The sequence below is a fragment of the Bubalus bubalis genome, chromosome 3 (assembly GCF_019923935.1).
Source record: "Bubalus bubalis isolate 160015118507 breed Murrah chromosome 3, NDDB_SH_1, whole genome shotgun sequence".
Taxonomy (NCBI): domain Eukaryota; kingdom Metazoa; phylum Chordata; class Mammalia; order Artiodactyla; family Bovidae; genus Bubalus; species Bubalus bubalis.
The window spans coordinates 20,433,048-20,459,407 of record NC_059159.1 but is presented as its reverse complement, the minus strand read 5'-3'; the positions used below and the strand labels follow the sequence as shown (position 1 = coordinate 20,459,407).

General features: G+C 52.6%; 3 protein-coding genes across 12 annotated transcripts in view; all 3 read left to right on the top strand.

Annotated features, from left to right (window-relative positions):
* ATP6V0A1 (ATPase H+ transporting V0 subunit a1) overlaps positions 1-1,989 on the top strand; it is a 60,244-nt gene extending 58,255 nt beyond the window's left edge. For all 9 annotated transcript variants that reach the window (XM_025280119.3, XM_044938945.2, XM_006055747.4 and 6 more), the window contains one exon: positions 358-1,989. In XM_025280119.3, coding sequence (XP_025135904.1) covers positions 358-451 — 94 coding nt within the window. In that variant the 3' untranslated portion in view covers positions 452-1,989. The remainder of the gene's footprint in view (positions 1-357) is intronic.
* A 7,294-nt stretch (positions 1,990-9,283) lies between these two features.
* Positions 9,284-16,295, top strand: NAGLU (N-acetyl-alpha-glucosaminidase). The gene is made up of 6 exons (XM_006055743.4): positions 9,284-9,714; positions 10,528-10,675; positions 11,908-12,054; positions 12,216-12,301; positions 13,423-13,679; positions 14,858-16,295. Exons 1-6 carry the CDS (start codon positions 9,332-9,334, stop codon positions 16,060-16,062), a joined length of 2,226 nt encoding a protein of 741 aa, XP_006055805.3. The 5' UTR covers positions 9,284-9,331; the 3' UTR covers positions 16,063-16,295.
* Positions 16,296-19,340: 3,045 nt separating this feature from the next.
* Positions 19,341-21,310, top strand: HSD17B1 (hydroxysteroid 17-beta dehydrogenase 1). 2 transcript variants are annotated; one of them, XM_006055742.4, is made up of 6 exons: positions 19,341-19,500; positions 19,604-19,771; positions 19,915-20,094; positions 20,276-20,369; positions 20,795-20,972; positions 21,061-21,310. In XM_006055742.4, the coding sequence occupies exons 1-6, from the start codon at positions 19,404-19,406 to the stop codon at positions 21,295-21,297; spliced, it is 954 nt and encodes a 317-aa protein (XP_006055804.3). In that variant the 5' UTR covers positions 19,341-19,403; the 3' UTR covers positions 21,298-21,310. The 2 variants fall into 2 exon arrangements, with proteins under 2 accessions (XP_006055804.3, XP_044794877.2); XM_044938942.2 differs by having other exon boundaries at positions 19,347-19,500; positions 19,577-19,771.
* The last annotated feature ends 5,050 nt before the right edge of the window (positions 21,311-26,360 follow it).

Genomic DNA, 26,360 nt, shown 5'->3' with positions numbered 1-26,360 from the left:
CACGTGGGACACTTCCGTTGGAGGTCCACACCAGGCCCTGCCAGGAGGGGGTGCTGGGGGACTCTTCCCCATCGCTGTTAGAGGCTCAAGCCAACTGAAGGTTTTCTGCACCCAGCTTTCTGCAGAGTTTGGCATACACACATTTTCCGCTGAGCAGGACAGAGCAGGAACAGACCAAATCAACGCATTGGTGCGGTGCACCCTTGCTGAGGGCAGGCCCTGGGCATCACGGGCTGGAAGCAGGCTGAAGTCTGGGCTTCGTGGGCAGCGGGGGGCTTGAGGAACTTGGGTCGGGACATCTTTCTGTAGAGTCCCAAAGTTTTTGTGGAATGACACTCTCTTCTTCCCATTCTCCAGGGTGGAGTTCCAGAACAAGTTCTACAGCGGGACTGGCTTCAAGTTCCTGCCTTTCTCCTTTGAGCACATCCGGGAAGGGAAGTTTGATGACTGAGCCCCCAAGGGGCTGTGTGCCTGGCTGCCCTCTGCTCCCCACCACGGTGGTTAGCTGTGCTCCGCTTGCCTGCTGGTTGTGATCCCTGGGTATCAGGGCACCTGTGTCATCCCCATCCCCTCCCCCCAGCCACCTGTGAGGCATTTAGCTCGATCCAGGTCCCCCAGCTCCCCCTGGTCCCCCGCCACCCGCAGCTTGGTGTGTGGTAGTGTAGTGGTATTCTAGAGAAGCTACGCCCTGACGGTCACTCACACCCACTCACCCTGGGCACCCACCCTGACCTCCCGGCCTCTGTCTCTTTCTTTGCCCCCTGGTGGTGAACGCATTTGTGCATTTACACGAGAGCCAAGAGGACTTAGAGGGGGGCCCTCCACCATCCACACCCAGACTTTGAGCCCCTGCTCCTGCCATTCTCTTTCCTGGCTGGGGGTGGGGTCCTCTTTAACACTCCCCACTCTTAGATTAGCAGCAAGGGGTCCAGGGAGATGGTGTTTTTGTCCTCCACCCATTTGCTCTGATCTTCAGTGCTTGTTCATCAGGAATTCGGCTCAACCCAGCTGCGCCAGCAAGCGTGGCTTCTCCCTGGCAGCCCAGAGTGTCCGTAGATATCCCACACCACCTTCCTAAGCGCACCCTGAACTCACACCTTCCCCTCCTCCCTCCCAGATTCCCCTTTTAGCACCCAGCATAACCTGCACAGCTGGGAGAACCCAAGACAGAGGTGCTAACTGGCTCCCTTGGTTGGCTGAGTCTCAGGCCGTGCTTGGGCCCTGCCACAAGCACCCCTCTGCACAGAGGTTCCAGACTGATGCCCTTTTCCTGGTGCAGATGGGAGACCTTAAGTGAAAGTGAAGTCGCTCAGTCGTGTCTGACTCTTAGTGACCCCGTGGACAACCTTGCCCACCCCCAATTATGAGTCTCAGAATTGTAGTCATCAAGGCGTTTCTGCCTGCTCTGCCCACCAGTGCCCCTCCCTACCTCCCTGACAACCCCACGTCCAGTGAGTGTGTCCTGGGCGGGAAGGTCGATGGCATTTACCATGTGCTGGTTGGAGGCAGCTGGCAGGGCTGCCAATGCATGTGGCTGTAAGAGCACATGGCCCTGAGCACTACCTCCCCTACCTCCCCCTCACCTTATCTCAAGTCTCCCCCACAGTAGGAGACGGATCTTGGGGCCTTTTAATCATGTGTTGGCATGGCAGCCCTGGGCACTTTAGCTAAATTGATCCGCAGACCTTCAGTGATCAAGAGGACCCCCTAAATTGGTCAGCCCCACACACATACACTTGTCTAAGGGGAGCTGCTTGGAGCTGCTCAGTGACTCCCCAGGCTATCTGCCCCACCCCAGCTTCACCCCGCGCCAGCCAGTGTGACCTGACCCAGCCCGTGTGCAGAGCCCCTCCTGTCTGGCCCCTGTGGTTTACATGATGACCTTTGCTCTGTGGACAGAGGGGTTAGAAGCAGAGTTCTTTATCAGGAATCCTGCCAAGGTCCTTCTGTTCAGACATTCCTGTGCTGAATAAAGTGTGTTTGACTCTATCAGGGAGGCTGCCCGCCTGCGTGCCCACAGCTCCCGTGTCACTCAGCCCTCTTGAGTCCATCTAGTATCTTACCCCTCCACTTCCCTTCGCCAGCATTGCTGCTTTTTCTGGGATCCAAGGCCACAGCTGCGGTGGCCCTGGCCAGGCAGTTTGTGAAATTCTCACCTTATCTCAAGTTTCCCAGGGGCCTTCCCACTCCCCCATCCCACCCTCCCTGAGCCAAGGCAGCTTTGCAGACACCACCCATGTGGGGGAGGGGGCTTGGGTCCCATCACCACCCCCTTTTCTGCACTGCACACCCAAACAGCCCGGGGAGGAGGGGGAGCAGGGGCCTGGGTGTCTGCCCACCCTCCTCTCCCTCTGCCAGGAGCGTGCTCTCCAGGGCTCAACTGCCTGGCTATTTTTAGCCCTGATTGCCTTTGGCCTTGGTGTAGGTGGAACTCTGCCGGGGGAGTTGGTTCCTCAGGGCAGCTGGAGAATTCGAGGTGCTGAGGCAGGCAGCCCAAGGGCCAACAGGCTGTCCCGGCTGGCGGTGTGGGCAGGGCGGGCACCTTCTCCCTCCTCACAGCCATGTAAGGCGACCACATTCTTTCTCAGCCCGCCCTCTCCATTCCTGCCTTCTCAAACCTCCAGGGGAGGGGCTGCCCAGGAATGTGAGCACCAGGTTGACAACTGCTGCTGCTCCAGGAGGGGCAGGAACACCCTGCTCATGCCATGCTCCTCAAACCGTCTCCCCCCTGACAAGCCACCTGCCCTGGAACAGGCCTGGGCTCAACATCCAGCATCCGCTCAGAAAGTTGAGAGGGACCATTCAGGTAAATGAGCTCTTTTAACCTCCGCTCTGCTGCTGACTCAAAGAGGGAGGCCTAGTGAGAATAGATACTTGGAGTTAATGGAATAGAACTGAGAGTTCAGAAACAAACCCTAACAGGTATAGTCAGCTGGTTTTCCACACAGGGGCCAAGATAATTCAATGGATAAACAACAGTCCTTTCAACAGATGGTACAGCTGGGTGAAAGTGAAAGTTGCTCAGTCGTGTCCAACTCTTTGCAACCCCATGGACTATACAGTCCATGGAATTCTCCAGGCTAGAATGCTATCCACACATGACAAATTGGGACTGCGACTCACCATATACAAAAATTAACTCAAAATGGATCATCGACCTAAATGTAAGTGAAATTTTAGAGGAAATCATAGGAGTATCTCTTCCTGACCCAGGGTTAAGCAGTGGTTTTTAGAAATGGCATTAGAAGCACAAATGATAAAAAGATAAAAGATAAGTTGGGTTTTAGCAAAAATTAAAAAACAGTGCTTTGAAGGACAGGGTCAAGGCAACCCTCGTGGTGGGAGAAAATATTTGCAAAGCATATCTCTAATAAAGGACTTACATCTAGAATATATGTAGAACTTTCACAACTCAGTGATAGAGACAAAGACTCAATCTTTAAAAAAGGGCTAAGAATTTGAATACACATTTCTCCAAAGAAAATACGAGGCAAATAAGTCCATGAAGAGATACTTGACATTGTAAGTCATTAGGAAAATGCAAATCAAAATCTTGAGGAGACATCACACCACCTAAAAAGGTTATAATTTTTAAAAGACAATTACAAGTGTTGACAAGGTTGTGGAGAAACTGAAAGCCCCATCCCCTGCTGGTGGAAACATAAAATGGTGCAGCTGCTTTGGAAAGCAGCCTGGCAGTTTCTCAAAATGTTAAATGTAGGGTTAAGTTAGGACCCAGAAATTTGAGTTCTAGGTATCTACTCAAGGAAAATGAAAAAATGTCTATACAGACTTGTGTGCAAGCACTCACAGTGCTTTATCCATAATAGCCCCAAATGGAAATGATCCAAATGTTTATTAGCTGATGAGTAGATAAACAAACGGAGAAGGCAATGGCACCCCACTCCAGTACTTTTGCCTAGAAAATCCCATGGACGGAGGAGCCTGGTAGGCTGCAGTCCATGGGGTCGCTAGAATCAGACACGACTGAGCGACTTCACTTTCACTTTTCACTTTCATGCATTGGAGAAGGAAATGGCAACCCACTCCAGTGTTCTTGCCTGTAGAATCCCAGGGATGGGGAAGCCTGGTGGGCTGCCGTCTATGGGGTCGCACAGAGTCGGACACAACTGAAGTGACTTAGCAGTAGCAGATAAACAAAAGGCAGTATATCTATCCAATGGATATTCTACAATAAAAAGGAACGACATTGCTACATGAATGGACCTCAGAGTCAGACATAAGGCTACATAGTGTATGACTCCTTTTATGTGAAATGTCTAGAAAGGGCAAATCTACAGAGATGATGTAGATCTGTGGTTGCCCAGTACCCGTTGCTGGGTGGCATTGCAGGCAGGGTTTCTTTGGGGGGATGATGATATTCAGATTAGATTATGGTGACGGTTGCACAACTGTGGGTATACTAAAAAAAAACTGAGTTTAAACTGATAAACTTCCTGATAAGATCAATAAAGTGGGGCTAGGAAGGGGGAACTAGGACTTCTCCAGGAAGAAATTCCTCCTGAAAGATCTGGGTCAGTGGGTCATTAGCTAAAGATTTAGGATCTAGTGGCCTTGAGCTGATCCCAGCCCAGCCAGCTAAAGATGGGACCAAATAGAACTGACCCCTGAGAGAGGGAATCCCCAGGAGCCCTGGGGTGGGGGTGGGGAACGATGGCTCTGTTGCTTTTTTGTTGCTCTTTCTGTTGCTCTGTTGTCTCTCTTGGTCCCTTGGTTTATGGGGTCTGAGTCCTAACAATTGGACCCCAGGGAATTCCCATTGCTCCTATTTTTAAGTCTAGACCTTTACCCTGATTCCCCTTTTTGTGGAATCCCTGGACCCCAGACATCTGCTGAGTGAGTCTGTGCCCCCATCAATGAATGTCCTCTTGAGGTCTTAGAACAGTGTGGAGAGGGTGGCTTTGGGCTCAGTGTTATAAAGATAGGGGACAATTCCATCACCATCTTCAGGACCCGTCTCTTTTTCCTGTCCCTCAGTGAAGACCAGGGCAGGATGGCACCTCTTTCTGCCCAGGAGCATGGTGTGGAAAGAGCATTGGAGCTCCCCTCTCCAGCCTTCCAAAGGCAAGGCCTAGGCATGGGCTGCTCCCTGGTGGCCAGACAGGGAAGGACTCATTCCTCTTTATAGGTAAGGCAGGTGGGATCCTAGTGGGGTTGTGACAGGTAGGGAACTGGATTGGCAGGGCAGAGGGCCAAGCGATCTGAAGGGTGCACAAGCAGAGGGCAGGCTGCCAGGAACGAAAAAGATAAGATAGGAGTGGAGAGCGTGGACAATTTGTTTCACCCACAGTAAATGAAAAAACAATGAAATGTGTCATATGGTAAAGGGATCAAACCGTACAGTTCAGTTCAGTCGCTCAGTCGTGTCCGACTCTTTGCGACCCCATGAATCGCACCACGCCAGGCCTCCCTGTCCATCACCAACTCCCGGAGTTCACTCAAACTCACGTCCATCGAGTCGGTGATGCCATCCAACCATCTCATCTTCTGTTGTCCCCTTCTTCTCCCACCTTCAATCTTTCCCAGCATCAGGGTCTTTTCCAATGAGTCAGTTCTTCGCAGCAGGTGGCCAAAGTATTGGAGCTTCAGCATCAGTCTTTCCAATGAATATTCATGACTGATTTCCTTTAGGATGGACTGCTTGGATCTCCTTGCAGTCGAAGGGACTCTCAAGAGTCTTCTCCAGCACCACAGTTCAAAAGCATCAATTCTTTAGCACTCAGCTTTCTTTATAGTCTAACTCTCATATCCATACATGACTCCTGGAAAAACCATAGCTTTGAATAGACGGACCTTTGTTGGCAAAGTAATGTCTCTGCTTTTTAATGTGCTGTCTAGGTTGGTCATAACTTTTCTTCCAAGGAGCAAGCATCTTTTAATTTCATGGCTGCAATCACTACCTGAAGTGATTTCGGAGCCCCCAAAAATAAAGTCTGTCACTGTTTCCATTGTTTCCCCAATAGCATAAGCCCTCCTGGAGGAGGTCACCATTAACCCCACCATAGAACCACCAGAACTTAAACAGGACGGGAAAAGAGACCCTTGGAGGGCACAAACAGAACCTTGTGCACCAGGACCCAGGAGAAAGGAGACTGTAGGCTTCTCATTGCAGTGGCTTCTCAAACCGTACAAAAGGGCCTAATGTAAAAGTAAGTCTTCCAGGCTTTCCTGGTGGTCCAGTGGTTATGAATCCACCTGCTAATGCAGGGCACATGGCTTCCACATGCCTCGGGGCAACTAAGCCTGTGCACCATGGGCACTGAGCCCGCACTCCAGAGCTCATGCTCTGCCACAAGAGAAGCCATTGCAATGAGAAGCCTGCACACCACAACCAGAAAACAGTCCCTGCTTGCCACAACTACAGAAAGCCCCACACAGCCACGAAGGCCCAGCATAGCCGAAAATAAAGTTTTCAACCCCATTACCCTATGCAAGGTTAGCACTTTTACACAGCATTAAACAAACAAACAAAAAAAGATGGGATGTACTATATCCAGTGATTTGACCTATTTAAAATACATATATATATATATACTTTGCAGAACATTCCAAATCAGCACCAATACATCTTCCTCACTTTTTAAAAAAGCAAATACTTGATATTTCATCCTATCAATGCACCCTAATTTCTTCAGCCAGCCCTCTACTGTCCTCAAAGAGTTCCCAGCTTGGTGGGGAAGATGAGAAAGACAGTGTGATGCACTGGACTAATCGGTGAGGCCCCTGCCACACATCCCATGAGCTCAGGCTGCGAATGTGCTACCAACCCCCGGGATGGTGTCCCCAACCTGCTGTCCCTGCCAGCAACCATCTGCCATTCTGCATGAAGGCCCCACAGAGAGGTAACCTGAGCCTGATGGTGCACCTGCAACTCAGTTACCCCAAGCAGTGCATTCCCTGAGACCCAGATTACTGGCAAAACAGGTCCTTGGAGGAGGAGAGTCTGCTGAATCTCACCTGGAGCAAGAGGTGTTTGGAGGGGGTGTTGGAGTGGAGAAGGGCCTGGGGGGCTACAAGCTATAGCTCCACGAGGGCCCATCTCTCCAGGCAGGTCGAGGAGCTCCTTTCCAGAAAAAGCTGAAAAGCCTCTGATTGATACTAGGAACTGAGTGGAATGGAACAGGGCCGCACCTCCTGCATTTGCTGCCCACTGAGCCAGGAACAAGGCCGTGGGCACCATAGCTTGAGTCTGAACCTGGGGGCAGGGGGCAGAGTAAGCTCAGTGGATTCCCACATTCCCTCTGGATGTCCTGAGTTGGCAACCCTCCTCTGACCCCTTTCCTGTCTCTAAGCAGCTGCACTCAGGCCTGACAATCTGGTAAAAGCTGCACTTGCCTCCAAAAGGGCTCAGAATCCTTTTAGAAAGTGCAGTCTTTCTAAAGGGCCCACCACTCCTGGCCACCACACAGCCCTACTCAACCCCTCGCTGCCGGTAAGCAGCATGAAATGTTGCATCTCTCAGGGGATGGTGGCAAGAACACTCATCTGAGACTTAAGGCTTTCTGGTTCTAGTCCTAGTCCTGCTGTCCTACTTGTCATTGATCTTCTCAAAGTTACTTCCTTTCTCTGGCCCTCAGTTTCCCAGTATGTAAAATGAAGATAATCCCCGTCCTGGAGAAGGAAACCCTCCGACACTGTTGGTGGGAATGTAAATTGGTGCAGCCACTGTGGACAACTGTATGGAAGTTCCTTAAAAAAATAAAAGTTGAGCTACCATGTGACCCTGCCATCCCACTCCTGGGCATATGTCCAGAGAAAACATGGTCCAAAATGATACATGCACCCCAGTGATCATTGCAGCAGTGTTTGCAACAGCCAAGACACGGAAGCAGCCTAATGTCCATTGACAGGAATGGATAAAGATGATGTTGTACATATACACAGTGGAATAATAGTCATTAAAAAGAAGGAAATAATGCCACTTGTAACAACATGCATGGACATAGAGATTGTCATACTGAGTGAAGTGAGTCAGAGAAGGAGAAATATCATATGACATCCCTTATATGCAGAATCTAAAAAAAATTATACAAATGAACTTATTTACAAAACAGAAAGAGTCACAGAGAACAAAATTATGGTTGCCAGGGAGGAAGGATGGGGGGACAGATTAGTTAGGGAGTTTGGGATGGACATGTACACACTGCCATACTTAAAATGAATAACCAATAAGGACCTACTGTATAGCACAGGGAACTTTGCTCAATGTTATGTGGCAGGCTGGAAGGGAGGGGAGTTTGGGGGAAAATGGATATATGTATATGTATGACTGAGTCCCTTGCTGTGTGCCTAAAATTATCACAGCATTGTTAATTGGCCATACTCCAGTATAAAATGAGAAGTTAAAAAAAAAAAAAAAGATAACTCCCGTCCTGTTCAGCAGCTGCTACCACTTATGGATCACATGAGAGCCATTGACACATCCACTAGACCCTGCTCCTTGGTCAGCCCAGGCTCACATGACACATCTGTCCTCCGACTTCCTGACCTTTTAGTTCCTCAAACCTGCTCAGCTCTTTCCTTACTCTTCCTGGGTATTCATATGTATATTTTTTTCTCCGAGGAATGGTCTTCCCCTTCGTCTTCTCCTAGTCAATCCCAATTTAATTCAGATTAAATGTCACATCCCTTTGGAAGCCTTTGGCTGGGTACCCTGCACAGCATCACAACTACACTGGACCCTTGAACAACACCCATTTGAACTGCACAGGTCCACTTACACAGGAATGTTTTCCCATAAATACGAGTTACTGTACTACATGATCTGCGGGTGTAGTACCCTGGATACAGGAGAGCTGACTGTCAAGTTATATCTCGACTGCCAGTGGGGTCAGCACTCCTAACACACGCGCACAGTTCAAGGGTCAATTGTATAATATTAATCTTTGTTTATATAAGTACTTGGTTTGTAGGTCTCAGGAGAGGGGTGGTAGTGCCTGGTACAAAATCAATGTCAAATATTTATCAAAAAAAAAAAATTTATCAAATGGTAGGATGGATGGAAGGAAAGTGATTTGTACGTGAAAGCACATTATACCCAACGGCGCTTGTGAAGGGCTGCGAGTCACATCCCGTCCTGGACTTTTGAAATCACTAGAGTCACGCGCTCTTGGACCGAGTGTGGTCGGAAAACACCCACAAGAAGCTGGTGCGGGGCCCCGAAGCTGTGTTTCCCGGTCGCCGGCGGGTTTTACCTTCAGTTCCACGTGACCTGAGGCCCGCAGCTGATTGGGCGCTGCCGGGCCGGCCCTGGTCCCTGGTCCCCATTGGTTCCCCACGGGGCCACAGCCGGGCTGAGGACCGCTGGACCATGGAGGCCATGGGGGTGGCCGCGGCTCTGGGGTTCCTGCTCCTCACGGCGGGAGGTTCGACCGGGGACGAGGCCCGAGAGGCGGCGGCCGTGCGGGAGCTGCTAGTCCGGCTTCTGGGGCCCGGGCCAGCGGCCGCCTTCTCCGTGTCGGTGGAGCGCTCCCTGGCGACCGAGTCCGGCCTGGACACCTACCGCCTGAGCGGCGGCGGTGCCGGGACACGGGTGCAGGTGCTCGGCTCCACGGGCGTGGCCGCCGCCGCGGGGCTCCACCGATACCTGCGCGACTTCTGCGGCTGCCACGTGGCCTGGTCGGGCTCTCAGCTGCGCTTACCGCAGCCCCTGCCCGCTGTGCCGGAGGAGCTGACCGAGGCCACACCCAACAGGTACCGCGACCGGACCCCGCCGGTCGGCTCCCCTACAGCTCCCGCTGCCCCCGTTCCCGCCCCCTCCCCCCGCCAGGGGCGCCCCCTCGGGCCGAAGTCCCCGCCCCGCCCCAGTGCCCAGCTGCTAGCAAGCACTGGCTTCAGACTCCAGCTCTGATTCTAAAAGCTGAGTATCCTTGAGTAAGTCACTTGGCCTCTCTGAGCCTCAGCGGGAAACAACGGAAAAGTGGAAACAATGACCTCTCCCATGCAGTGGTGCCTTTCTTATTGTGATGATTTGCACGGTGCGGGGTGTAGAATTTGTGGTGCACAATCGATGAGCAGTAAATGCTGTTCCGTTCCTACCCCACCCTCTCTTCGAAGATGCTCCCTGAGGAGTGACACCCAGCCTGGCACAGGCGTCTGCTCGAGCGCTTGCCCCACTGTCCTGAGATGATGGGTTCACACAGCTGTCTCCCCATTAGACTGTGGGGAGAGGGATCCCCCTTACAGGACAGGGGCACACTGTACCCAGAGTAGGAATGAAAATGGAATGTGCCCTCTCATATCTGGGAGGCTAGAGAGCTGAGTGCTGGGGATAGGTGGGTGGACACCTTGGAAGCTCAAGCCTCAGAGTCTCTGCTGCATCTGGGTTGGATCCTGGAGTGAAGCAGTAGTCTAGGGGCTACACCCGGAGCCACTCCTCTCTGGGCTCCATCTGGGGTGGCAGGGCAAGCTGCTCCCCCAGGTCTTCTCCCTATGGTGTACCCTCAGGGCTGAGAGACCTCCTCTTTGCCCCTAGGGCCATGCCCCAGCTCCTGCCCCTGCCTGCAGGTACCGCTATTACCAGAATGTGTGCACACAAAGCTACTCCTTCCTGTGGTGGGACTGGGCCCGCTGGGAGCAGGAGATCGACTGGATGGCGCTGAATGGAATCAACCTGGCGCTGGCCTGGAGCGGCCAGGAGGCCATCTGGCAGCGGGTGGGTGCCCACCACACCCCAGGTGTCCTGCCTCCCCCACATCAGCTCAGTATCTGGCACAGAGACTAGGGCTCCAGAAGTCTTGATAGCAGGAGTGATGGCTCCAGCCTCCCAGCTTTCATGGTTGAGACACACACGTGGGAGCACTTCCCCAGGGCTGGGCCCCAGCACCCCCAGTAAACATTAAGAAGCCAGGTTTCCCTGTCTCCCCACCCCACCTGGGTCAGTCAGCTGCTTCTCTGGATTCTGTTTCATTAGCAGCTCTTGCTCTGCCTTGTCCTCTTCCTCTCCATCCTTCTTCATGGCGCCAGTTCAGGCTCTCAGTCCCCTCTCCTTGGTCGCCTGCCCACCACAGCCTCTGAAGAGCATCAACCAAAAAATAATGCAAGAGGCTGCATATAAGAAGAGTTTATTTGGGAGACTTTACTAATTGCCATTTGGGAAACACAGGCTCAGATACCTGAAAGAGTGTTCTGAGAAAGAGAAGTAGGGGCTTTTTTTTTTTGGAAGCCATGAGACTGTTAGAAGTTCCCTGATGGGAATTGTGACTGACAGACATTGATTGCAAGTTATTTTAGGGTAAAGGCCTGATAAGTATCTTGAGTTTCTAGGAGGCCTTTTGGATGACTTGATCAGATTAAAAAGTCAGATACCATTCTGGCTGAGACATGCATAAATTACACTTCTTGAGTGACCTCCTGGTCATTAGCGCTTAGAGAGCTCTCTTAAGAAATATTTTCCTTTCAAAACAAGACTCCTGGCTCTCAGAGTTGTACCAGAGTGTCATTTCTGAAATGTGAATCTAGGGGAGACCTTCAACTTTGAACACACCCAGGAATTCCCTGTTACCATCGGGCTCTGCCCAGCCTGGGAGCTTCCATGGCTGAGCCCTGAGAGCTCTGGCTGCACCTGGGGCTGCTTAAGCTCCTTGCAGAGCTGCCCTCACCCATCATGCTAGCCCTGCTTGCTCCATGAAGCCTTCTAAGCCCCTTCCCCATTTGAGGGAGAACCCCTTTGTGCCTCACCCCACCTATGCACCAAGAGTGACATTCGCAAACTCACCTGCTAACTGATCTATTTCTTCTGGACTGTGGGCTCCTTGCAGGCAGGGATCAGAGCTTGTCTTAGGAACTCTAGGGCACAGAGAAGAGAGGGATGTGTGTTTGTCGAGTGAATGAATCAGTGAATAGAGATGAGTGGTTTATATGTGTGGGGCTTGCCTTCCTCCTCAGGTGTATCTGGCCTTGGGTCTGACCCAGACAGAGATTGATGAATACTTCACTGGTCCTGCCTTCCTGGCCTGGGGGCGCATGGGCAACTTGCACACCTGGAGTGGCCCCCTGCCCGCATCCTGGCACCTCAAGCAGCTTTACCTGCAGGTAAAAGGATGGAGAATGGAAGGGGCAGAATGGATGCTGGATAGTCACAGGTCTGGAGTGGGAGTAGGGGGACTCTGTGTGCCTTGGGAGAGAGGAGACCTCCCCCTGGAGGGGGGAGGGGGGGCGGGTATGCTCACCACCACCCCTTCTGTTCCTCCCAGCATCGGATCCTTGACCGGATGCGCTCATTTGGTATGATCCCTGTGCTGCCGGCGTTTGCAGGGCATGTCCCCAAGGCTCTCACCAGGTGATGTACCCCCCGTCCACCCCCTCCCCATTCAGCTCAGAGAGAGAATATATGTTCCCCTGCAAGACACTATTTGAAGAAAAACTCAAGCTCTGGATGTAGGCCTGGGCTTGATTCCTGGTTCTGTTACTGACTAGCCATGTGACCTTGACTGCTCTGGGCCTCAGTTTCCTCACTTGTAAAATATATGTATGGCTTGGCACAGAGTCTTAGCAAATGGCAGCTCTTAGTGATGGTAGGGGTGCTCTTCTGCTCCTCTGTGCTACACACATCCTCAGCTGTGGCTGGTCAATTTCTTCAAGGCCCAACTGAGACCTCCTCTCCTTCAGGAAGCCTTGCCAGGGGCCCCCAGCATCAGTTATCACCTCCCTTGGGCCTATAAGTGCCTGGTTCCTACTGCCCTCAGCACTCAGCACATGCTGCTGGCCCCACTGGCCACTCCTTGGCCTTCTCAGCTCGGCAGCAAGAAACTCATTCGTACATTTAGCCAACGTTTGTCAGACTGTCTGGGGCTGCCAGAGCAGGCCCTGGGCTGGGGGCTGGGGATGCAGCCACGAAGGTGCACAGAGACCCTGCTCCTGGTGGGAGACACGTTACTAGGGGGATACAACCCAGTGATAAGGAATGGATGTGGTCCAATTCTCCATCAAGGTCACTTCTGCTTGGGGAAGGGAGGGGCAGCAAGGGCTCAGCGCAGAGGTGGTATCATTTATTTAAGCCAGAGGGAAGGGCTTCTTGTTCCGTCACTCAGTCCTGTCCGACCCTTTGCCACCCTGTGGACTGCAGAACGCCAGACTTCCCTTCCCTGGCGTTCACTATCTCCTGGAGTTTGCTTAAACTCATGTCCATTGGTTGGTGATGCCATCCAACCATCTCATCCTCTGTGGGAGGAGGAGAGACAGCCAAAGCTTTCCAGACAGGGGACACGAAAAGGATGTCGAGGAGTAACCAGATGCATCAGCAGGGAGGGGGGAAGCAAGAGCTCCAGGCCCAGGGCACAGCATGGGCAAAGGCCCAGAGGCATGAGGGCTCCCAGAACGGCAGGTGTCAGTGAGGCTAGAGGAAAGTACTGCATCGGCCTCTGGTAAATGTCTGAACTGTCACCCCCTCCCCCGCACTAGGGTGTTCCCTCAGGTCAATGTCACCCAGATGGGCAGCTGGGGCCATTTCAACTGCTCCTACTCCTGCTCCTTCCTCCTGGCTCCAGAAGATCCCCTCTTCCCCCTCGTGGGGAGCCTTTTCCTGCGGGAGCTGACCAAAGAGTTCGGCACGGACCACATCTACGGGGCTGACACTTTCAACGAGATGCAGCCCCCGTCCTCGAAGCCCTCTTACCTGGCTGCAGCCACCGCCGCTGTCTACCAGGCCATGACCGCAGGTATGGTGCCAGTGGGAGGTGAGAAAGGGAAGTCCCCTGGGCCCTCGAGATGGAGGTGGCAGAGGTCAGGGGGTTGGGAGGAGGGATGGGGAATTGTAACACCTCACTGTGACACACAGCACTTTACCATTTCCCAAGCACTTGTACACAAACATCATCTCATTTAGTCACGCTGTGGTTGAGAGGTGAGCCCTGGAGCGGACACCCTGCTTCCTCACCGGCCCTGCCACATCCTGCCTGCAAGACTTGCAGCAGATCCCCTCCCTCCCAGTACCTCGGCTGCTTCATCTGCAAAAGGGGCTCGCTCATAAATAGACTGATGCCTGGCCCAGAGTAAAGTGTCATTAAGTGCTGACTATTGAAAATTTTTTATTTGGTCTCTACCTCCATGCTGAGGGCTTCTCAGGTGGCGCTAGTGGTAAAGAACCTGCCTGCCAATGCAGGAGACACAAGAGATAACGGGTTCAATCCCTGGGTTGGGAAGATCCCCTGGAGGAAGGTGTGCATATCCTCTCCAGTATTCTTGCCTGGAGAATTCCATGGACAGAGGAGTCTGGAGGGCTACAGTCCACAGGGTTGCCAAGAGTTGGACATGACTAAGTGGCTTAACACACGCACACATGTATGCTGGTAGGCTAGAGGTTAGAGATGTGTCCCCAATCAATAAGGTGCCCTTCCTGGTACACAGATATGAACACAGCACTCCTCCCAGCCACTAACAGGGGATGGCAGGAGAAGGGCCAGGTCAGAGATGGCTTGGGGAGGCCTCAGTGTCAGCTGGGAAGGGGCAGATTGGGGTGAATTGGCTCAGGCTTCCTTGAGCAGCAGTGCTCCAAGTGTGGTCTGGGACCAGCAGCGTCACCCCAGGGCCTGTCGGATTGCAGGTTCTCAACCTCCCCCATCTCCTGAATCAGAATGAGGGGGGCTGGGGCCCAGCCCTCTGGGTAATTCTGATGCTCCCTGAAGCTTTGCAGTACTCAACTGGTAGTCCCGGGGGAAGGGTATGTGTGATGAAATGTCCTGATAATGCGGGTGGGGGGATGATTTACAGGGACATGATAGAGTGTGATAGAGTCATTTAACTTCTCTGGACCTCTGTTTCTTCATCTGTAAAGTGGGGTGAATACTCCCTGCCCCCTCTCTCCTCTCATCACCCTCCTGTCCTCTGCCTCCCACAGTGGACCCTGACGCTGTGTGGCTGCTCCAAGGCTGGCTCTTCCAGCACCAGCCTGAGTTCTGGGGGCCCGCCCAGGTGGCGGCTGTGCTGGGTGCCGTGCCCCGTGGCCGCCTCCTCATTCTGGACCTGTTCGCTGAGAGCCAGCCCGTGTACGTCCGCACAGCCTCCTTCCAGGGCCAGCCCTTCATCTGGTGCATGCTGCATAACTTCGGGGGCAACCATGGCCTGTTCGGGGCCCTAGAGTCTGTGAACCAAGGCCCCACAACCGCCCGCCGCTTCCCCAACTCCACCATGGTAGGCACGGGCATGGCCCCCGAGGGCATTGGCCAGAACGAGGTGGTCTATGCCCTCATGGCTGAGCTGGGCTGGCAGAAGGACCCAGTGGCCGATTTGGGGGCCTGGGTAACCAGCTTTGCAGCCCGGCGGTATGGGGTCTCCCATGGGGATGCAGAGGCAGCGTGGCGGCTGCTGCTAAGGAGTGTCTACAACTGCTCGGGCGAAGAGTGCCGGGGACACAATCACAGCCCGCTGGTCAGGCGACCATCCCTACAGATGGTCACCACTGTCTGGTACAACCGATCAGATGTATTTGAAGCCTGGCGGCTGCTGCTGACAGCCACCTCCACCCTGGCCAGCAGCCCGGCCTTCCGCTACGACCTGGTAGACGTGACCCGCCAGGCAGTCCAGGAGCTGGTCAGCTTGTACTACGAAGAGATGAGGACAGCCTATCTGAAGAAGGAGCTGGTTCCCCTGACGAGGGCAGGAGGCATCCTGGCCTACGAGCTCCTGCCTGCCCTTGACCAGGTGCTGGCCAGTGACTGCCACTTCCTGCTGGGCAGCTGGCTGGAGCAGGCCCGACAGGCAGCGGTCAGTGAGACTGAGGCCCATTTCTATGAGCAGAACAGCCGCTACCAGCTGACCCTGTGGGGGCCGGAGGGCAACATCCTAGACTATGCCAACAAGCAGCTGGCAGGACTGGTGGCTGACTACTACGCCCCCCGCTGGCGGCTCTTCACAGAGACGCTGGTGGAGAGCCTGGTCCAGGGTGTCCCCTTCCAGCAGCACCAGTTTGACAGGAACGCCTTCCAACTCGAACAGACCTTTGTCCTTGACAAAAGGAGGTATCCTAGCCAGCCTGAAGGAGACACAGTGGACCTGGTCAAGAAGCTCTTCCTCAAATATTACCCCCGGGCTGTCTCCTTCTGACAGTTAACCACTCTCAAGCCACCTTCTCCCCAGACTCCAAACCTGAGCGGGTTTCCAGGGCCTGGGGCTGGGCAGGCGTCACAGGAGCACCTCAGGCCTGAGTGAAGGAACTCACTGACCCATGGGGTCAGGCGCGGACTGTCTGGAGGGGCTGAGCTGCCTTCCCCCACATCCCAAATTCGGGATCAAAGTACTGTTTTAATACAACTTAATAAACTGGTAAATCACCTGGATGGGTGTGTCAGAATGTCAGTGCTGGATTCTTGCGGTCCAGTGGTTAAGACGCCTTGTTTCCACTGTAGGGGGTGCAGGCTCCATCCCTGGTCAGGGAACTAAGATCCCACTTGCCATGTGGCACAGCAAAAAGAAAAACAAAAAAAGAATGTCAATGTCATGATGCCAGCGAGGACTCGGGTCTGTAGCCTGGACGCTGGTGAGGTCAGGTCTCCCTGCCCTCTTGCCTTGGCTTCCTAAGTGTTTTATTAGTTTTATTGGTCATACATCCAGAATTGATTATATAAATCTTTCAAAATAATGAAATATAACAAGAATAGAATACAGTTCAGCTTTAATTGACAAATACTTGACACGGAAACCATTTTACAAATACTTGTTTTTCTTATAAGAATACTTCAGAAAACAAGCCTCTATATCACTTACAGAAAATTTTATGGAACTTTTTTCCCCTTTAACCGTCATTTCAGATTTCCTATCACAGCACATCTGACAGGCCATAAACCAAATTATAATCAGCTGCTGCTGCTTTGTCTAGTCTTTCCTGATCTGAAAGAATTCATGTATTCAGGCTAGAAGAGGTAATTAAAACATTCCTTCCAAATCTAACTTATATCAGGTTAATCACTGTGCTTAGTGAAGAATCTTTTCATTTTTCACTTAGGCTAGTCTGGCTAGTGTTCACCCCTGCTGTTTCAAGCAGAAAGGATAAAAGTCTTTATATCCCTAAGAGTTTCTAAACTACAAAAACAAAACCCTAGAAGCAACAGTTAAATACAAATATTTAGAAAGCTAAAACATTTGCTAATGATGAGAAACAGAATACTTTAATTTTTAAAATTTATTTATTTGGCTGCCCTGGGTCTTAGCTGTGACACGGAAGATCTTCCATCTCCCTGCGGCATGTGAGGTCTTTAGTCATAGCATGCGAACTCTTAGTTGTGGCATGTGGATTCTAGTTCCCTGACCAGGGACTGAACCCAGGCCCTCTGCACTGGACCACCAGAGAAGTCCCAAGAACACTTTAAGATTTGAGAACACTCCTAGTTGAAGAAAAAAGTGTAGGATACGGCGTGCTCACGCGTGCTTAGTCAAGTCCGACTCTGCCACCCCATGGACCGTAGCCCCCCTGGCTCCTCTGTCCATGGTATTCTCCAGACAACAATACTGGAGTAGGTTGCCATTTTCCTCTTCCGATGGATCTTCCCTACCCAAGGATCAAACATGAATCTCCTGCATCTCCTGCATTGGCAGGCACTGAGCCACCTGGGAATTCCAAAGGATGTGGCAGTAGTTTTATATTGATAAAATATTGAAAAAATGAAAAAGGTGAATCACTTACATCAGTGGCATATCATTTCTAAAGTGCCAGGACATACAGAATCTTAAGAGACTGTGTCTAGCTGAACTATTTGACATTTTTCTGCTGGTGTGACTTTTTCTTTTTTGGCTGTGCTGGGTCTATTGCTGTGTGAACTCTTCTCTAGTTTCAGTCGTGGGGGTTATTCTCCAGTTCCAGTGACGGGCTTCTCACTGTAGTCACCTCTCTTGTTGCAGAGCAAGGACTCTAGGGCACATGAGCTCAGTGGTTGTGGCTCCCGGGCTTAGTTGCTCTGAGGCATGTGTGATCATCCTGGATGAGGGATTGAACCCATGTCTCCTGCGTTGGCAGGAGGATTCTTTACCACAGAGCCATCCAGGAAGCCCTGATGGTGTCACTTTGAAATAGTCTAATAAATACTCCTTTGTCTGGAACAAATAATCATTTAATTTAGGCCAGGGGAAAATTTACAGAATACAGAACACATTTCCCTGAAGAGACAGGACATCCCCAGGGGAAATATCTGGCATTTATTCCATTCTTTCTGTTACTGAAAAATGTGTCTGGTTAACAAAAGTTTGTTATACTTTACGCGTAGCTTAAATTAAAATCAAGAGCCTGGCAGCATTCTCCAGTCCAGTTTCTGAGTGCTCATCTCCAAGTATCCAATATTCTTAAAAGAACTCTTTGATCAGACCCTTGCCCAGTTAGAGATTTAACAGAACTTGGGGACTACAATATGTCCCCTTTCTCTGCTTTTTGATTTCTCTTTTCTCACCCTAATGTAACAAGCTGCTACAGGTTTTTACCAAAATACCTGTTTGGTATTGTTTTGAAAGTGGGTTATTCTGCATTACCAAAAGCCTTCCATCACATTAGAATGGGTCACATTAGCATCTAACTAGCACATGGCCACATCAAGTCTGCTGCAGTGATTTTTGCCACTCAGCATAGTTCCTATATCTGTCGTGTTCTTGTCTCTCAAAACACCATCTATTAAGTTGATCAGCTCGTCTTCACTCATTGGTGCGTGTTCACGCCTTTCCTCCTCCTCCAAGGTTGGATCACAGCCCTCACCAGTCAAAGCCAGATCAGGCTGCTTCCTGGTTCACTCAGCCACCAAGCTTCCTCAGCTTTAATACTAACTCCTGATCTTTGAGGCTTCCCAGGTGGCGCAGTGGTAAAGAATCCACCTGCCAATGCAGGGGACACAAGAGACATGGGTTGGATCCCTGGGTCAAGAAGATCCCCTGGAGTAGGAAATGCAACCCACTCCTGGAGAACTCCATGGACAGAGGAGCCTGGCTAGCTACAGTCCATGGGGTGGCAAAGAGTCAGACACCACCCAGCAACTGAACACACATATACACACCTGACCTTTGAACCAAGAATACCCTTCCAAAACACTTTCACACCCTCAGCCGCTAACTTTGGCAAAAAATTGTCCCTGTGGTACAGAGGCTTGCTGGGACAGAGGCTTGCCAAGGCAAGATCTGCCCAGGGCACTCAGCGCCCACATGGGAGCTTCATACCTCCTGTTTGAAAAACTTCACCCTCCCTCTGACTAACAACTTAAAGAAGGGGCTTTCTAAGCCAGGGGCCCTCTTCTCTGCCTTGACCTGGAGAGCAGGCCAGGGACCCACAGGAGGGCTCAGCCTTGAGATTGTGCTGCAGACATAATAAAGGGGTGGGGACCCTGGAGGGCAGGGGCGGAGCGAAGCAGGTGATATCCATCCCCGGAGACCAGAGCCCAGCATTTCCGGGGTCTCTCCCTGCGCACATCCCAATGGACCGCACTGTGGTACTCATCACCGGCTGTTCCTCCGGCATTGGCCTACACCTGGCCCTGCGACTGGCGTCCGACCCGTCCCAGAGCTTCAAAGGTACCTGATGGAACGGGGTGGAGAGAAGGGAGCAACTCCTTCCCGGCCTAAGTAAGGCTGCAAGACCGGAATTCAGAGCCTTGTCCTCTCCCTGAACCTCCAGTGTATGCCACGCTGAGGGACCTGGCGTCACAAGGCCCACTGTTGGAGGCCGCCCAGTCCCGAGGGTGCCTTCCCGGCTCCCTGGAGACGTTGCAGCTGGACGTGAGGGATGCAGATTCCATAGCCGCTGCCCAGGCACGCGTGACCGAGGGCCGCGTGGACGTGCTGGGTGAGCCTCCCCGCAAAACAAGCCCAAGAGCCTTCTTCACTCTGTGTCCAAACCAAGATGTCCAGAAGCCCACGGAGCACGGGGGGACAGGAGGGAAGGAGGGCCGTGCGTGAGGCGGCGGGGTCGGGTCTCTCTCCCCGCAGTGTGTAACGCAGGCCGGGGCCTGGTGGGGCCGCTGGAGGCACACAAGGAGGGCAGCGTGGACGCCGTGCTGGACGTGAACCTAACAGGGACCGTGCGGATGCTGCAGGCCTTCCTGCCGGACATGAAGCGCCGCCGCTCGGGACGCATATTGGTGACCGGGAGCATAGGCGGCTTGATGGGTGAGCGGAACGCGGCCAAGGGCCAGAGGCGCGCGGGGCGGGGGTGGCTCATCAGGAGCGATGGGGAGGAGGGTGTCCAATAAAAGGGGAGGGGCCTGGTGAGGCTGCCCCGGGACCCTCCGGCGCCCCTCCCCGCAGACCCCCTCCCGGACGCGCCCCAGCAGACTCCTCTCCCTCCCAGCGCTTCCCTTCAACGCCGTTTACTGCGCCAGCAAGTTCGCGCTCGAGGGTTTGTGCGAGAGTCTGGCGATTCTGCTGCAGCCCTTCGGGGTCCAGTGAGTCACCGCCCTGCCCCGGGGGCCCCCTGACCCCTGACTTTGGGAATCTCAGCACCCCATCTTGTTGGAACCGCTCTCAGGCATTTTCCCCAGTGCGGCTCCCGTTGCTTGTGCGCCAGGCACAATACAGGGCGCTTGGCACGCGTCCTCTCGTTCCACCTGTCCACCCTGCTGGTGAGGCGTCGGTATTGGACAGCTCAGGCCCAGAGAGGCTCGGTGACTGACCCAAGGTCACACCGTTTTAAGTGACCCGGCCAGGTTGGCATTCTGACGCCAGAGCCTCTCTCACAACCTCCAAGGGATATGGGGGCGCTTTTCCGGCTGTAAACCCGCTTTCAAATAAATGCAGCCCGAGGCCCCCTCTGGCCCTCCCTTCCGGGCTTGCATCCGCCCGCGCTCACTCGCCGCTCTCCGGCCCGCAGCGTGAGCCTCATCGAATGCGGCCCGGTGCACACCCCCTTCCCCGAGAAGGTGGAGGGCGGCCTGGGCGGGATGCTGGACCGCGCGGACGTCGAGACTCGCGACCTCTTCAACCGCTACCGTCGCCACTGCGAGAGGGTCATACGTGAGGCGGGTCAGGACCCGGAGGAGGTGGTCGAGGTAAGCGCCGAGCAGGACTGCGGGAGCGGGGTGACCCCCGGGTTCTCCAGCCCAGCCCCGGCCAGCGCGCCTCCTCCCGCTGCTGCAGGTCTTCCTCCAGGCGCTATGCGCCCCGCGCCCGGCCCTACGCTACTTCACCACCGAGCGATTCCTGCCACTGGTGCAGCTGCGCTTCTCCGACCCCAGCGGCTCCAGCTACGTCGCCGCTGCGCACAAGTCAGCGTTCCACGACAAGGCCGCCGAGGGCTCCGACGGCGCCGGGGCGGAGGCCGAAGCCGGTAAACTAGGGGCATCTGAGCTCCGCGCTTCTCTCGCCCCGCAATAAAGGCCTAATCCGCTGCTGTCTCCCGCGCTCTCCTTTGCGGCCCCGGGGGTGGGGTGCGTTTGGGTAACGGAAAGGGGCTTTGACTGGGCTGCACCTGCGTGACCACGGGCGCGCACAGTGGGTGGATGATCGCGAAAGACAGTGTTAGCCCGAGTGATACCTCCGGAAACCTAGGCCCAGAAAGGGAAGGAGCTAGCCTAAGGTCAGGCCTCAAGTTCGCCGAAGGGCAGGGAGAGCATTCCCTATATTTTTGGCCTAGGGGTGTCTGCAGCCATTGGAGTTAGGTGGACCTGGCGGGGGAGAGTCGGCTTGTAACGTGGCTCCCAAGAGTCACGGAAGCTTAGGCAACGTTCTGACCCTCTCTGAGTCTGTTTTCTTACCTGAAAAATGGGTATGATACCTATGTGGGGGCTTCTCAGGTGGTGCAGTGGTAAAGAATCCGCCTGCTAATGCAGGAGACACTGGTTCGGTCCCTGGGTCAGGAAGATCTCCAGAAGTAGGAAATGACAAGCCACTCCAGTATTCTGGCCTGGAGAATTCCACGGACAGAGGAGCCTGGAGGGCTTACAGTCCATGGAGTCACAAAGGATCAGACACAACTGAGCGCTGTAGGCACACACATATCATGGATTGTGACAAGAATGAACTGAGATAGTGCCTCAAATTGCTGGTATTAGAGGTCTTAATAGCAGGCACTGTCTAACATTGTTACTACTAGGGGTATTACTATTGTCATTGTGTTCCCCTGTAGAAGCCAGATGTGTAAAAAAGAAACAAGGCTAAATGAGTGAAAAGGAAACAGCCCCACTCATCCCCTCCTTGCCCCCTGCCCTAGACAACACTCAACAGGAGGGATCCTGACCCACCCAGAAGCTGACTCTCACCAGGAGGTCTAGCTGACCTCCTTCCGGAAGCCGGCAAAAGGAGCTGGAGTGGCAGGAGCCACTGAAAGGGCCTGCAGGGTTGCAGAGACGATCTGATTTCCTCTGAGGTTGGGGCTGGAGGAGGGGTGGAGACAGAAACCAGATGGGGAGGTTGCAAACAGAGGAAAGTAGTAGGGGTGCTCCAGGAGGAGCTTAATAAAGAAGATGCATTAGCAGACTTGGCAGGTACGAACACACAGTACTCTGGGTAATGGCACAGGTGCCTTGCATGATAATGTCCTGCTGCTACTGCTAAGTCGCTTCAGTCGTGTCCGACTCTGTGCAACCCCATAGACGGCAGCCCACCAGGCTCCGCCGTCCCCAGGATTCTCCAGGCAAGAACACTGGAGTGGGTTGCCATTTCCTTCTCCAATGCATGAAAGTGAAAAGTAAAAGTGAAGTCGCTCAGTCGTGTCCGACCCTCAGCGACCCCATGGACTGCAGCCCTCCAGGCTCCTCCATCCATGGGATTCTCCAGGCAAGAGTACTGGAGTGGGGTGCCATTGCCTTCTCCGCGATAATGTCCAGAGGCATCCTATTTTGGAGGACAGCTTTCTCATTAGAGACCTCAGGACGGGCTTTGTTGGTTATCATTTAAGGCTTGCTAGGTGCCGTCAGTAAGGGCATGTGTGTGCTGTAACTTTCCCTAGGCCAAAGGAGGGAACAGAGACTGCAGTCTAATGATTTGTGACAGTGAGCACAGAATGCGCTCACATGGCCCTGAAGAGAAGACGGCGGCAGGCTTAGGTACTTGACCTGGTTGTGCATGCCATGCGCATTGACCAAGGATGCAGCACTGTCAGGTGTGAGCACGGCGGCATGGTGGGAGGTGCTGTGTATGCCGGACCAGACCTTCATTTCTCTCTCTTTCTTTTTTTTGGCCACGTGACTTTTGGGATCTTAGTTCCCTGACCAGGGGTCAAACCTGCACCCTCAACAGTGAAAGAGTAGAGTCCTAACCATGGGACCACCAGGGAATTCCCACCTTCTTCCCTTTTTTAATGGTGCATGGTCCACTCCAAGTAGAGTATGTTTCAACAACCAATCCATCACTGGTTGGGAACTCCGATGGATGCCCCCTGACTCCTTTGGCTGTTGCTTTGGGCATTGTTTAGAACACATAGGTCATGCTGTTACTGCATTAACCATGTCACTATATTTCAAGGGCAATTGGGTATTCTTGGCAATACGCCATCCCATCCAGGCTCTTCAGTGATTGCTTTTCCAATGCACCCAATCTGTTTTATCTACTGAAGGGTCAGTTTCTAGAGCTTGTACCTAGGCAGGGGATCAACTTCCTGATTGCTAGAAGATGTCAGTGCCTTATGAGTCAGAATGTGGAAAACAGTGAGGACCATCTCAGGTTCTTGCATACAAACACAAATGTCTTCACACATCTTGACCTTACCAGGGCTTATCCATCTCTCAGCTTCCCCTTGTCCAAGCTGTAGGGTAAACCCCTTTATTTATTTTTATAATCGCCAGAGTTTATTCACGTTTCACCAACTGTACAGGCAAGTGAATGTGTGTGTGTGCACGCAAGTGCAATTCTTTAATTCATTGTTTTAGTTTTGGTTCAGCTGGGCCTTCATTGCTGTGTGCAGACTTTCTCTACTTGTATCGAGCAGGGGCTTCTCATTACAGTGGCTTCTCTTGTTGCGGAGGGGTTCATCATTTAGAACAGCCCAACTGTTCTGCATTCAGCCCATTGGCTGCTGCAGTTCCTTCCTGTTTCCATCTAGATGATGTCATTGTTGGGCAGAATAGCAACTGCAGTCCAAGTGGGTGGGGTGCCCTGGTTAGGCCCTTCTGTATACCAGGCACCAGCGGGGACCCCTGCTCCCACCCCACCTCTCTACGAGCTGCAGGGGCCACTCCAGATATAGAGGCATCTCCACATTCTTCAGGGCCAAGTAGCACTTTGAATGTCTAGAGACAGTGGACTGGTAGACAAGGTACCCTTTTGTTGCAAATGGCCACTTAGGTAACGTGGGGGTTGAATCCTGGCAAAGGTGGGTTGATAGAACATAGTCTCAACCCTGCTCTTGACAGGAAGGGAAGTTCTTACCATGATAGACTATTCTTTTCATGAGAGGCTCTACCTGATGGGGTGTTCTGTGTACACTGCAAGGAGGCTCTATGGGGGTGTATTGGGGTTTGTTCCCTCCCAGAGCTAGGACCAGAATCCTAGGGTGCTCTCGCCTTCTCTTGTCTCTGCTGCCACGTGTTTGGAGTCACAGACGCCTCTAACTCCAATGGTGTCCCTGCTGGGAGAGGCCCAGTGCCATGATGTGTTTCACTGGTATTCTTGCTGTCTCAAAGGTGGCTTGCTGCCCTGACCCCCAGCCCCACGTGTGCTTTCTCTTCACCAGGTGGGATAAGGGATGGAGGTACCAGGCCGGGTGGGGAATAAAAGTCCCTCCAAATCCCCCACAAAGGTTTGCACCTCTTTCATGTTCTTAGGAGTTGGACAGGCTTGTAACTTATCGATCACAGCTTCTGAGACACGAAACTTTATGGGGTTGTCTGGGCCTTGAATTTTCTGAGGGCTTACCATCCATCCTCTCCTCACTGATGTTCCAGCAACATCTGCAGAAAGTCCTGAAGCAGAGGCAAGTCTGCATATGTTAACATGATATCATCAATGTAATGGGCCATTTTACTGATATGGGGGAGTATAAAGACAAGTCTGGGGCTCCCATCCCACGACATGTGGAGGGGTTGTGCAAGTGACCATTGGGAAGCCTTGAAAGGTCCATTGTCACTCCTCCCACATGAAGGTAAGTTGATGCCAGGTGTAGACTGAAAAAAGCATTTGCTAAGCCCAGTACTACATGGTAGGTTCCTAAGACGGCAGGGGTGGCATTGTTGGGCACAGCCACGTGCACGGGGGCTTGTTCAACTCTCCTTGGCCCACAGTCAGCTGCCATGAGCCATCTGGCCTTTTTAGCAACTGTACCGGGCTGATGAAAGCATTAAGGGCAGGGTGTACCATTCCCGCGCAGTGCAGTTCTAGAATAGTTTCTTCTGTTTAATTCCTTAAGCCCTGCCCACTTGACAGTTACCGTTCATCCCCTACCGTTCCCAGTTGGTGTTGCTTCATCGCTGGTTCGATTACTTTAACCCTGATTGACTATGCCAAAGCCTTTGACTGTGTGGATCACAATAAACTGTGGAAAATTCTGAAATATAGGAATACCAGACCACCTGACCTGCCTTTTGTATGCAGGTCAGGAAGCAACAGTTAGAACTGGACATGGAACAACAGACTGGATCCAAATAGGAAAAGGAGTACATCAAGGCTGTACATTGTCACCCTGCTTTTTTAACTTATTTGCAGAGTACATCATGAGAAACGCTGGGCTGGAGGAAGCACAAGCTGGAATCAAGATTTCTGGGAGAAATATCAATAACCTCAGACATGCAGATGACACCACCCTTTTGGCAGAAAGTAAAGAACTAAAGAGCCTCTTGATGAAAGTGAAAGAGGAGAGTGAAAAAGTTGGCTTAAAGCTCAACATTCAGAAAACTAAGATCATGGCATCTGGTCCCATCACTTCATGGCAAATAAATGGGGAAACAGTGGACACAGTGGCTGACTTTTCCTGGGCTCCAAAATCACTGCAGATGGTGACTGCAGCCATGAAATTAAAAGACACTTACTCCTTGGAAGGAAAGTTATGACCAACCTGCTGCTGCTGCTAAGTCACATCAGTCATGTCCAACTCTGTGTGACCCCATAGACAGAAGCCCACCAAGCTCCCCCATCCCTGGGATTCTCCAGGCAAGAACACTGGAGTGGGTTGCCATTTCCTTCTCCAATGCATGAAAGTGAAAAATCAAAGTGAAGTCACTCGGTCGTGTCCGACTCTTAGCGACCCCATGGACTGTAGCCTACCAGGCTCCTCCATCCATGGGATTTCCCAGGCAAGAGTGCTGGAGTGGGGTGCCATTGCCTTCTCCGTGACCAACCTAGACAGCACATTAAAAAGCAGAGACATTACTTTGCCAACAAAGGTCCGTCTAGTCAAGGCTATGGTTTTTCCAGTGGTCATGTATGGATGTGAGAGTTGGACTATAAAGAAGGCCGAGCACCAAAGAATTGATGCTTTTGAACTGTGGTGTTGGAGAAGACTCTTG

Bases quoted from the DNA above. Each gene is read 5' to 3' on its own strand.
- NAGLU (XM_006055743.4), top strand. From the start codon at position 9,332: ATGGAGGCCATGGGGGTGGCCGCGGCTCTGGGGTTCCTGCTCCTCACG. The intron at 9,715-10,527 runs GTACCGCGACCG...CCCTGCCTGCAG, and splicing joins ACCGAGGCCACACCCAACAG to GTACCGCTATTACCAGAATG. The intron at 13,680-14,857 runs GTATGGTGCCAG...TGCCTCCCACAG, and splicing joins CTACCAGGCCATGACCGCAG to TGGACCCTGACGCTGTGTGG.
- HSD17B1 (XM_044938942.2), top strand. From the start codon at position 19,404: ATGGACCGCACTGTGGTACTCATCACCGGCTGTTCCTCCGGCATTGGC. The intron at 19,772-19,914 runs GTGAGCCTCCCC...CTCTCCCCGCAG, and splicing joins GGGCCGCGTGGACGTGCTGG to TGTGTAACGCAGGCCGGGGC. The intron at 20,095-20,275 runs GTGAGCGGAACG...TCTCCCTCCCAG, and splicing joins GAGCATAGGCGGCTTGATGG to CGCTTCCCTTCAACGCCGTT.